Genomic DNA, 12,966 nt, shown 5'->3' with positions numbered 1-12,966 from the left:
CAAGTTACTTTGAACCGCCGTATCACAGACTAGGAAGGCTCTGAGAGAACTTTTCAGCGACTTAAAGCCCTCCTTGCTTTTCCTGTTTATCCCATTTCTGAGGACCAAGTCAATTGATCAGTAAAAAAAAACAACTATCAGACGAAAAGTTGAAAGTACGGAAAACCTCAAAAAAAGACCGACACGACTAATTTAATAGCTGCAAACTTCGATTTAGAGGGATTAACAATAGCTTTACCCGAAAAATTAAAACATAGTTGGCAGATTGCCAGATAATAGCCGCGATAGCTTCGTAGATCTACAGTCTCAAAAACACAGTAAAAAGACAGACCAAAAAAGAAATTTATTCTTTTCATTGAGGGCAGAACTGTTAAATTTTGATTAAGAATTTGTATGACTTATTGCTGTTTATATTAGCTGCTCTCAAACAACCCACAATTCGAGTGATATATACACTCACTTGACCTTATCACTTTGAACTAAATTATAAAAGTCAATTTAAGAGTGAGAAAGTCTTTTGAGTGAGGTAAGTCACGTTTGAACAACTTAATCACGAAAACGAACAAAAAACTCACTCCACTAAGAAGCGTCAGAGCTTCACAAAAAACCGTTACTGCAGCTAAAACCATTACCTTTGTCTTAAAACATTAACTCTTTGCCTCACCTATTGCGATTGAAAAAACTAATATTTCTGTCACCAAGAGAAAGAAAAGCCGCAACAATTCATTATTAAAAACATTTGGTAACGTTGAAAAATCGCCAAAAATATTAGGATGGTCAAATACTCAGAAGCTCAAAAAAACTGACAGGGCTGAAAACTTTCATGAAATAACTCATGAGGCTGGTCTCGTAAAGATAGAAATCGGCTATCAACTGTAATAACCAAAAAAAAACATTGAGAATGCATGAGGCAGATAAAATTCTTAGAAACTAAACTGAGTTTTACAAAAAAGAGAGGAACTACAATTTAGGAATCAAGAAATCAGTACAATTATCGTTTTGGAATCTCTTAAAAAGAAAACAGGTACTAAAAAACACCGCGAAAGTAGTAATCAGTCAAAAATTGGGAAAAGGAATTCCAGCAAATTCTCAGTGCTGCATTATGTTGAAAATCAATTCCAAATTAAAGAAATTGAAATATTGAAAGTCAAATGAAATTATTAATAACTGAAAAAAGCAGAGCGAATAAAACTATAGATGTTAGGAGAACACTAGAACGATAAATGCTTAAACGTGGAGAATATAATAATGTTGTAAGGAACGAATACAAAAAGACTACTTGATTTTTGAAACTTAAAATTTAAAAACTTGAAAAAAAAATAAAATTTATTTTAAAGCATTCAGAACTAAAATTGAATGCACATACTTTTGTATAAATCAAAAAGATAAAAACGGAATGCAAAGATTTCAAACTTTGAAATATATTGCAAAAAATTGTCAAAAAAATTATAAATACACTTAAGAAAAAATTTTCAATGAAATTCAAAGACTTAACACCGAAAAAATCAATCATCAATCAATCGCAATCCAGAAGCCCTGATGGAAGGGAAGGATTGTTTCCAATAGTTAAAACCAACACAAAAACAAAATGAAAAATTGTACAAAGACTTCCGAAATAGGACCAGCATTTGTACTATTTTATAAAAACAAAACACCTCACGTTATAAAGAGGCATTGAATGCATGAATTATTAAAAGGAAGCATGTGCATTAATTTTTGAAAAAAGTCCGCTTTGAAATCCAAAAAGCACGAAATTAATGAAAATAGCCAAAAATTAACTAAAAAACCAAGAAACATTTGTTCATTTTGAAATTGAAACACATTATTTGGCTCTCAAAGACAGTGTGGTATCTATATCCGAGAGTTTTCAAAATAGCATAGAATAAAAATTCTTTCAACAAAAATTAATAGCAAAAAAAACAGCACCAATTGGACAACGAATCGGCTAAAAACGGTTATCTATATACGCCATTCCGTCAAAAAACACTTTTCAAAGTCGAAAAATCATACACTGAACTTAGCGCATGATCAACAAACTTCTCTCGCTCAGAAAAAAAAAGAAAACCAATACTCCTCTCCGAGTCGTAAAAAACCAAGAGAAGGGCGATAATAGCCTCAGCTATCTCTTCGCGGTTATTAATAAGCTTAATATTAATTAAGCTTAATATTAATATTAATAAGTTATTAATAAGGCGTTAAAGTACAAACAGAAGGAAGAGGGTCCGCCAATTTGGAAAACCCAACAGCTCCAGAAACTTAAATTTATGCTGACAGATTCCGACTTCTACACAAAACGAATACATTTTTAAGCTCAAATCACTTAATCCTCTCCTATAAAATTATTACTATGGTTTTCACAAAAAGTGTCGGATTTCTCCCTATCGTTCTTACTATTTTTGGGGCTTTAGTGATTTTGGGTCATTAGTCATTTGTGTTACAAGTCCTTAGTGATTATCGGCAGCTATCACCATACACAAAAAAACGGGCATGGACATGAAAATAATTCTGAATATCATCTGAAATCATCTTCAGCAGATCGTTTTTCTATCCGGAGAGCTGATGAAACTTCACTACACCGAACAGGATATTTTCAAGATACGCGGTTCCAGAAAACATTTTGAACGCTTGACCTCCCGTTTTAATTCAGGTAAAACCATGCAAAAGGAAACTTCTTTCTGCTCGGATAAAGCGATCTATCGAGTTATATCGATATTATAGCTACCAGTAACAATTTCTTAAAAACAGAACTTATAGAACAAAAAATACTAGCCGCAATATATTAACAGCTATCAACCTTTCAAGTAAACTACAATTGAGATACTCCATTTTGTAACTTTCTGATGGTTTCACGATTTTTAAGATTTTGTTTGAACGGTAACAATTTGATGCAAATATCACTTATAAGTATCCTTTTGGATAAGTTGAGTTTTGCCGAGCGAGAGAGAGACATTTCTCGAAGTTTCTTTTAATCTGATAGGAAAAACTCCAAGACGTTCCTTTTCGTCCATGATAAATCTTTCTCAACAATGAGAAATAAGCCCTCAACGGTTTTCTCAAATTTAATGTGAATGTCCCAGCTAAACTTCCATTTGTGTAAGCCGATTAAAATCGATGATATAAAATTTATTAAGATTAAAGTGAATATTGTTTTCTCAGCTCCAGTGATGAATTAGCTTCAGCTTCGGAGTAATCACTTTTCTTAATTTAAAAAAATGTATATTAAAACATCCGCATATATATACATGCGTAATATGAAGAAAACCATAATACTTACGCTCAAGTATTTATTCGGTACAAAGAAAGAATATAGTTAAAAACAGAACTATAAAAAAAAACTAGTGGGAGCCACATTCAAAACTTGAGCGTAAGCTTAAGATAAGAACATTAGAAACCGTTCAGTCGTCCCTCATGAACAATGTCAGAAGACAAATTTTCCGTTTTTTCGAAACCACCGACATCCTCTGAGGCAGAGGAAGCAGCTTTGAACGAGAGCGAAATTGATCTTCGTTCGAACAACGGAAATGACATCAGGGTACGGGTTAAATATGCAATGCAGTACGTCAGTCACGCCTTGTTCGCTTTTTTATAGACAAAATATATGATACTTATGATACTACAAGCATCTGGCAAACTGTTCGGACGAGATTTTGCCAGCGAGTTAAAGATCTTAACATCGAAGACTCCGGAAATCGGAGTTTGATGTCAAGTCTTGCATCATCGTCATCATCATCAACAGTGGTTGCATTACCCGAGAAGGTCGGGCCTTCGAGCAGTTGTAGATGATGCTCGATTTGAACATCATGGCAAATGTCGTCTAGGAGACTGGAAACAGTGTCTCTGATATGATCGTGACGCAAATGTGTATAGCCACCTTTTGCGCAATGCAGGACATGAGTCACTCAGAAACTTATACCTCGGGCACATTTGCAGAGTACACTTTTTATGCAACATCCATAACTCAGACATAACTCTCGTTTGCTTAGATCAAAATGCTACTTTCAAAGCAGAAGAGCGTTTAGCCAATTCGATGAACTTTTCTCAGAAGCTAGAGTCAGAAGTTTATTAATTTTAGCTAAATTCAAATCATCGGGGGAATAAGTTAACCGTAGGATAAAATAAAGCATTTAAGAGATAAATCGTATATAAAAGAATTAATATAGGGCCTTAGACAAATCTTTGGGGCAATCCTGAAATCACAAATTAAATTGAGAGCCAGCATTGTTAATTCTGAGAAACTGATTTATATTACTTTTGTAATTTTCAACGAGTTTTACAATTTATGTCAGATATGTAATAGTCCTGATCTATTTGACTAAATGCTTTAGAAATAGCAAACAAATCATTGGAGTATCGAAATTTGAACTTCAAACGCCTTCGTTATATGTCAATATAAAGAAATCGGAAATCATACTTCCTCTGCAAAGTCAGGTACAACGCTGTTTTTTCCTATCGCTAATTTCCATACAGCTATCAGTTTTTGATACGAAAAGACTTATGTCACTCGTAAAAATTTTCAATTTAAAGAAAATGAGAGTTTTTCCCCACAATCTTATTTTTATTCACTTAACTTCTATTTTTCAATCAATTAATTGAGACCAATAATAATTGGTTGAACAGACAAAACAGTCCAGACAAAACAGTCCCGCTCAAAGCGCTCGTTAGACAGATCAGAAAGAAAGTCCAGCTTTGATCTTGAAAGAAAGCTTTGAAGTCGGAAAATCAAAATCAACGTGGCGCAGTAGTTAGTGATCTGTACTCACATTAGATCGCTGGTTCGAGCCCGCAGGGCAAAAATTATTTTCGCAAAAAAATGAGAGTAAATCAGATCAGAAAGTGGGAAAACTGAAAAAAGTATTAAAATCCGGAGAACCCGGCCATGGGTTGTCGTGAGAGGAGGGAAAATGAAAAGCAAGTTCATGATCGATTTTTTGCGATAAACAGATCGCTTCTAGTGTTATTTTTCAACTTAAAAAAATTGTGGTAGAAAATGAATGAATTGAATTACAGAAAATAATGGATGATAATAACAAAAGCAACACCTGTTAGAGTTGAAAACGTCCCATCGCAGTACCAGTAGTCTGATTGCTCTAGCAAGTCAATGGCTGGCAGAGTCGCAAAAACAAAAATTCTTTTTTCATCTTGGGGCGGTGAATCAAAATATATGAACTTCTCACCACTATGTGCCACCTGTAATAACTCGGGAACCTCAAATCCTTTAAGCGACCAGGGCTCACTCGTTTGTGGACGATTTTGTTGACGCCTTCTGTTAACTGTCCTTTGGTTGTAAGCTGGAATATTGGCTGCTGTTTCTCTGTTGATGTATTTTTGGGCAGCAAATGTTGCTTGGCGGGGAGTCTCGTCAGCCATTGCTGCTATATCTTTCAACGCCAAGCGGAATTTTTTCTTTTCAATGTCTGCTGGATCAGGTAAATGGCTATGAACTGTGATAACTTCTATTTGTTCATTCCGTAGCCTGACTCTGCCATTGCATTTTGTTAATACAGCAGCGCCAAGAAGATGCGCCATCTGTAAGTTGTCGGTGCCTAATATGGCCATAGCCTTCAAAGACGAGCAATTCCGATTTCTTGTTTGTCTGAATGAATTGCATATTAACAAATTGGGTCAAAATTATGACGCCAAACATCGTGAGGCACTCTTTTATGACTCCCAATTAGAACAAAACCTGTCATTGAGTTTAACAACTAGTTTGCGTCCACTTTTAATACTTTGATTATTTGATTCGGTTTAGCTTAATTGTAGGATTAACTTTCGTTAATTAATGCGTTGAGTCAAAATCTGTAAAATTTCGGGACTATTTTGTCTGGGACTGTTTTCTCTGTTTTTTGGGACTGTTTTGTCTGGGACTATTTTGCAATTTAGGACTATTTTGTGTGGGACTGTTTTGTCTGGGACTGTTGTCCGGACAGGAATAATTGGTATCTTAGCAACCAATTAATTATCAATTGACGAACAACTGATTAATTGACAACCCCTGACTTAACTAATCAAGAGGCAGAGAAAGATCCAGAAATACCCTCTTTGATACTTCTTATCATAACATATACAATAAAAGATTAGCCCTCCAAAATTAACCGATCTCTTAAATATCTCAAACTTACACATTCATCCAAATTCCGTTTGTCATCTGTTGATAAATTTGCATCTAATTGAAGTACTTTCTGTTCAATATTCTGTGCTGCCGCTGCCTGGCCAAGGGCAATGTGACATTTGATCTCTCGAACATAACCCTAAACATTTTAATTTCTTTGAAATGGCAATATGCACATGATTGCCGTGGTTACATTGTCTATTTTCGATAAATGTTTCAGATCCACACAATAAATAAGGTTCCTGATGTTAGCTATTTGAAATTATGTCAAGGCATAATTTAAGCACGTACTTTAATGAAGTTAGTGTTTAAAGAAGTTGACATTTTGGCGTCATCGAGAGCCGATATATATTGGCCCAGCATCATGTGAGAGGCGCATCTGTTTCCAAAAAGACTAAAATTTGATGGGTCCAAACTGATAGCTTCAGAGTAGCAGTTAATTGCTGATTTATAATCCTTGGTTTTATGAAATTCGTTCCCTTGTATTTTCTTTTCCTCAGCAGAGCTGAAAGAAAAACATTTAGATAAAATGGCATCACTGTAAATCAATTTATGAGTCTTTCCCATTGCGGTATATTTACGGCAACTGAATGCTACACGTTATATGACCATTTAGATGTTGGAGGCTATAATTGGAAAACCCCAAGTTTCTAACAACTGGAATTCATTTACCTACTCATCTCTACATCGCCCATAACTGAAACTGAAAGACAATCCCTTTTAATAGCAATGAAAATCGCCAAAAAAACTAAAATTAGAACTTAACACAGTGCCCAACGCAGAGTTAGAGCCTAAACAATTGGACGTAGTTCTGACGTACATACTGGGTTCAGTCATTGCATCGACCATTGACTACAAGTAAAAGAAACCAATTTGTCAAATTAAAATTACTTCCAATACTTAAAACAAACGTTTTCGAACTTTACGTTCATCGTCAGGTTAAAACTGTTTTACAAATTGTTAAAAGATAAAATGAATATGTATTTACATTTGTCTGAGATGACAATTAAAACAATTCTAGGAAACATTCTAAAAAATTCAATCGAAAATTTTTCCTTATATACAATATTTAGCCTATTTACAACACATATTTACATCTGTTATCAATTTACTTAAAAACATTCCTATTCCGGATTTTTCGATTTTGTCCATGTTCTTGTATTTTTTTTTAGGGTTATTCCGAATTTGCCCTAACCATAAGTATCCCTCTTGTGGAGGTTTTGCAAATTTCGTTTTGTCATGCACAAAATGTTTTTTGCCCTATGCATTCTCATTTAGTCAAAATTATGATTTGAACTAATATTTTAGCGTGAGTTCCCTCCCCCTATATTCGTCGCGTGTGTTTAGTGCCGGCTTCAGCTTGCTGATATATATAGCTTCGATGATCATTAGTTTTTCTACTGACCGACAGGCGTCCAGAATTCTCCATTCAATGTCATTCGTGGCGCCACGACATTCAACTAGATGTTGACCCACCTGTGAATCCTTCTTTTGATGTTCTGTTATCCTTGTGGTAACATGCCGGCTTGTTTGCCCAACATAGATGGATCCGCATCCATTACATTTAATTTCATATACCACGTGGGATTTCAGATCTCTATCAAAGGATGATTTCAGGGTGGGGAGGCACGACCTTAATTTTCGCGTTGTAAAAACTACTTGCAATTCGCATAGTTTCTTCAATTTGCTTGCGAAGTTTTGAGTGAGGTTGCCTCTGTATTGTAGAAAAATAGTTGGCTTATCATTAGATTTAGTCTTGCTTTTTTGATGCTCTTTTGGTGTTGTTCTTAATTGGTCTTTACCGCCACTTATTATTTTTTCTAGAGTCTGATTCACAATTTTTGAAGACCATTCCTCTGGATATTGATTTTTGGTCCAGCAAGATTTGTTCTTTTCAAGAGCCTGATCGAAGGCCAACCAATTAGAGGTTGCATTAAAAACCCTGTGAACCGTCCCTTGAATCACATTTTTCTTATGTTGAAGCGGTGCACAGCTGCGAAAATTCAGTATTATTCCAGTGTCAGTTGGTTTTTGATACCAATGACAGGTGATATTATTTTTGCTGCTCACATTTACGTTAATGTCAAGAAAAGCCAAACCCCCATCCATGTTCACTTTTTCTAAGGTAAATTGCAGGTTGTTGTGTAATGAATTTGCAAATTTTAAATACTCATCCGGGTCACCACGAACCGTGCAGATAATATCATCCACATACCTTTTAAACAATTTCATCTCCTTATCGTGTCCCACTGTCTGTTGGTTGCTGCAATAAGTACAAATCCAAACCACATCCTGCATGTTGGCGTATTCCTCATTCGATATTTTTTGGCATCTTGCATGAAACCAGTTTTTGCATGACTCACATTCCACTCCTTTTCCTCGGTAGGTCACTCTCCGGTTACAGTCTTTGCAATTCCCGTTTTGGTCGCATCTGGAAAAGTTTTTACTGAGCTCTGGTTTTTGAAGTGATGCCTCAAACGATTTCATCCACACATTTGCTAGTATTACAGCCAGTGATGCACCCATAGCCAGTCCCTCTGATTGTACATACCAGATCCCATTACATTTGAAATGAACATTCGTCACCGCAAGCTTTAGCAAACTTTTCATGGCGGACCTTGGGATATCTGGAGCTAGGTTGCTTGAATAGAGATCTCTTAGAGCAATTTCTATAGCCTCTCCAACTGGAACGTTGGTGTACAAACTTTTTACGTCAAGAGATACTATCTGCTCGTCATCTTCAAGAGTGAGAGACTCTAAGGCTTTTCTAGCATCTTGCGTGTTGGTTTCAATGTTTGCGCCCGGTAGTTTCTGGAAAAATGGTGTCAAAAATCTGTTCAAGTTTTCGTAGCTGCTACCCGGTATTGAAAGAACAGGTCGGAGAGGTGTATCTTTTTTCTGTACCTTTGCCAGGCCATAAAGCCTCGCTGGTTGTGAACCTGTTGACCTGAGTCTTTGATAAATTTTGTCACTAATTTTCCCTTGCTTCATTAAATTTTGCAGGCTGTTATTGATCTGTTTTTCATTTTTGATCACAATTTCATCTTTAGCTACTTCGATTTTTTGAAATTGATCTGAGTTCAGTACCTCATCAAGTTTTTCCCTGTACGTTGACTTCTTCATCACACAGAAACCGCAACCTTTGTCAAATGGTACCGCCAGCAAATCATTGGCTTTTAGGTAATCATGCACTTTTTTGACCCCTCTATCCAATGGGGTTTCACGTACATTTTTTGCATACCATTTTGCGGACGCCTCAATTTCACAAAGTTTCTCACCCTCAGTGTTATTCTCGCGTAACTCACGTACAAGTTTGTCTACATCTGCGAGAAAGTGCACCTCATTAAACTTGTCTCTCACTGGGTGTTTAGGTCCCAACGATAGGATGTCAAGTACAAACTTTGGAAGTTCCGGGCCATCCATTATCACAACATTACTGTGGGAGCCATTCCGCAGTGGTCTATCCTGTCTCTCTGATAGTTTATCAAGTTTTCCATTAAGTCTGTTCTGAACCATTGCGGAGTGACCCCTCATTTCACGCTTAATGCAGCTAACAACGGATGGCATCAGTTCTGGTCTCACCTTCTCCCTAAAACTACTCCTATCTGTCTCAAGTTTTTCCCTGAACACTTTACGGCCTTTCTCCGCACGGTTTATTTCTTGTTTTAGGAGCTTTAATTGAAAACTGTGCACCGCTTGTTCAGAAAAAATTTCATTTTTAGGAGCGCGAAACCTCAAAAAATCCGGAATTATATCATTGTTAAGGCATTGTTTTAGAAATTCAATTCGGTAATTGCAGCTAGTGACCTTATTTAAAGATTTCAAGTAATCAAGATAAAGTTTGAAACAGTTTGATTTTTTCAAAATATACCTGAGCCACGTCTTCGGTAGCAGCAACCACATACCTCAAAGAAGCTCAAGGACAGGGGGCAATGAAGCCCGATTGTTCAGGAGCTCCTCCTCAGTCTGTGTCTGTTGCAGAAACCAATTTGTCAAATTAAAATTACTTCCAATACTTAAAACAAACGTTTTCGAACTTTACGTTCATCGTCAGGTTAAAACTGTTTTACAAATTGTTAAAAGATAAAATGAATATGTATTTACATTTGTCTGAGATGACAATTAAAACAATTCTAGGAAACATTCATTATCACAACAATTCGGTAATTGCAGCTAGTGACCTTATTTAAAGATTTCAAGTAATCAAGATAAAGTTTGAAACAGTTTGATTTTTTCAAAATATACCTGAGCCACGTCTTCGGTAGCAGCAACCACATACCTCAAAGAAGCTCAAGGACAGGGGGCAATGAAGCCCGATTGTTCAGGAGCTCCTCCTCAGTCTGTGTCTGTTGAAGAAACCAATTTGTCAAATTAAAATCACTTCCAATACTTAAAACAAACGTTTTCGAACTTTACGTTCATCGTCAGGTTAAAACTGTTTTACAAATTGTTAAAAGATAAAATGAATATGTATTTACATTTGTCTGAGATGACAATTAAAACAATTCTAGGAAACATTCTAAAAAATTCAATCGAAAATTTTTCCTTATATACAATATTTAGCCTATTTACAACACATATTTACATCTGTTATCAATTTACTTAAAAACATTCCTATTCCGGATTTTTCGATTTTGTCCTTGTTCTTGTATTTTTTTTAGGGTTATTCCGAATTTGCCCTAACCATAAGTATCCCTCTTGTGGAGGTTTTGCAAATTTCGTTTTGTCATGCACAAAATGTTTTTTGCCCTATGCATTCTCATTTAGTCAAAATTATGATTTGAACTAATATTTTAGCGTGAGTTCCCTCCCCCTATATTCGTCGCGTGTGTTTAGTGCCGGCTTCAGCTTGCTGATATATATAGCTTCGATGATCATTAGTTTTTCTACTGACCGACAGGCGTCCAGAATTCTCCATTCAATGTCATTCGTGGCGCCACGACATTCAACTAGATGTTGACCCACCTGTGAATCCTTCTTTTGATGTTCTGTTATCCTTGTGGTAACATGCCGGCTTGTTTGCCCAACATAGATGGATCCGCATCCATTACATTTAATTTCATATACCACGTGGGATTTCAGATCTCTATCAAAGGATGATTTCAGGGTGGGGAGGCACGACCTTAATTTTCGCGTTGTAAAAACTACTTGCAATTCGCATAGTTTCTTCAATTTGCTTGCGAAGTTTTGAGTGAGGTTGCCTCTGTATTGTAGAAAAATAGTTGGCTTATCATTAGATTTAGTCTTGCTTTTTTGATGCTCTTTTGGTGTTGTTCTTAATTGGTCTTTACCGCCACTTATTATTTTTTCTAGAGTCTGATTCACAATTTTTGAAGACCATTCCTCTGGATATTGATTTTTGGTCCAGCAAGATTTGTTCTTTTCAAGAGCCTGATCGAAGGCCAACCAATTAGAGGTTGCATTAAAAACCCTGTGAACCGTCCCTTGAATCACATTTTTCTTATGTTGAAGCGGTGCACAGCTGCGAAAATTCAGTATTATTCCAGTGTCAGTTGGTTTTTGATACCAATGACAGGTGATATTATTTTTGCTGCTCACATTTACGTTAATGTCAAGAAAAGCCAAACCCCCATCCATGTTCACTTTTTCTAAGGTAAATTGCAGGTTGTTGTGTAATGAATTTGCAAATTTTAAATACTCATCCGGGTCACCACGAACCGTGCAGATAATATCATCCACATACCTTTTAAACAATTTCATCTCCTTATCGTGTCCCACTGTCTGTTGATTGCTGCAATAAGTACAAATCCAAACCACATCCTGCATGTTGGCGTATTCCTCATTCGATATTTTTTGGCATCTTGCAAGAAACCAGTTTTTGCATGACTCACATTCCACTCCTTTTCCTCGGTAGGTCACTCTCCGGTAACAGTCTTTGCAATTCCCGTTTTGGTCGCATCTGGAAAAGTTTTTACTGAGCTCTGGTTTTTGAAGTCGACTCTTGGAGTTGATCACTTCACAATAGTATATCAGTCATCACTAAAAATAGATCACAGTGATAAGAAAAGGCAGTTTTTGATACGTAATACCAAGAATTATTCAAGATCAAATTTCAATCGTGACATTGCGCTCCAAAATTGGTCGCCTATGTACCAGATAAATGAGCCGAACGAAATGTTTTTAAAATTTATCGAAATTTTTGAAAATATACTGAGTTGTCATGCACCCTTGAAGTTGGTAGAAAGTAGTACCAAAAAAGAACAAAAGCAATGGTTGACAAAAGAATTACGTGGTCTCATAAATGAAAAACACCGTCTCTTTAATGCGTGGAAGAAAAACCCAAAATCAGAGATTTATAACATTTACAAATCTTTACGCAATTCAGTGAATAGAAAACTGAAAAAAGCTGCAGATGATTACACAAAGAATTTTTTCCAGCAGCTACCAACTTCAAGAGAACAATGGAAATTCATCAAAAACAGGATCAATTCCAACAGCCAAATAGAAAAAATTGACAAATTAAGGGAAGATAGTCATTTTGTTGAGGATGACAGAGAGATTGCCAATGTTCTTAATAATTGTTTTGCGAGACTAGGATTATGCAAAGGCAAAAACGTTGCTCCAAATTGTTCTTCCCTAACATTTGATGGACCGGAATTTAGCTTCCGACCAGTCATCAGAAAAGAATTGTATAATGTTATTGATAATCTACCTAAGCATAAATCTCCCGGACCGGGCTATATACCAGCATGGGCGCTAAAAGATAGTAAACTGTCTATTGGAACTCATTTACAATTTGTCGTCAATGAATGTATAAACAAAAACACGTTTCCTAATATTTTGAAAACAGCGCATGTTACACCTGTCTATAAGAAGGGAGACCGACTAGAACCAGA

At 36.1% G+C, this 12,966-nt stretch overlaps 1 protein-coding gene across 1 annotated transcript in view; it reads right to left on the bottom strand.

Moving 5' to 3' along the window:
• Nucleotides 1–12,966, bottom strand: part of LOC142343269 (dnaJ homolog subfamily C member 7-like) — a 211,861-nt gene that overhangs the window by 33,922 nt on the left and 164,973 nt on the right. The window contains exons 2-4 of the mRNA XM_075395057.1: nt 6,782–6,814; nt 6,401–6,614; nt 6,120–6,248 (exon numbers count right to left, since the gene is read on the bottom strand). Coding sequence (XP_075251172.1) covers nt 6,120–6,248; nt 6,401–6,614; nt 6,782–6,804 — 366 coding nt within the window. The 5' untranslated portion in view covers nt 6,805–6,814. The remainder of the gene's footprint in view (nt 1–6,119; nt 6,249–6,400; nt 6,615–6,781; nt 6,815–12,966) is intronic.

Source organism: Convolutriloba macropyga, chromosome 7 (assembly GCF_964194025.1).
Source record: "Convolutriloba macropyga chromosome 7, txConMacr16.3, whole genome shotgun sequence".
Lineage (NCBI taxonomy): Eukaryota > Metazoa > Xenacoelomorpha > Acoela > Convolutidae > Convolutriloba > Convolutriloba macropyga.
This window is presented reverse-complemented; position numbering and strand designations above follow the sequence as displayed.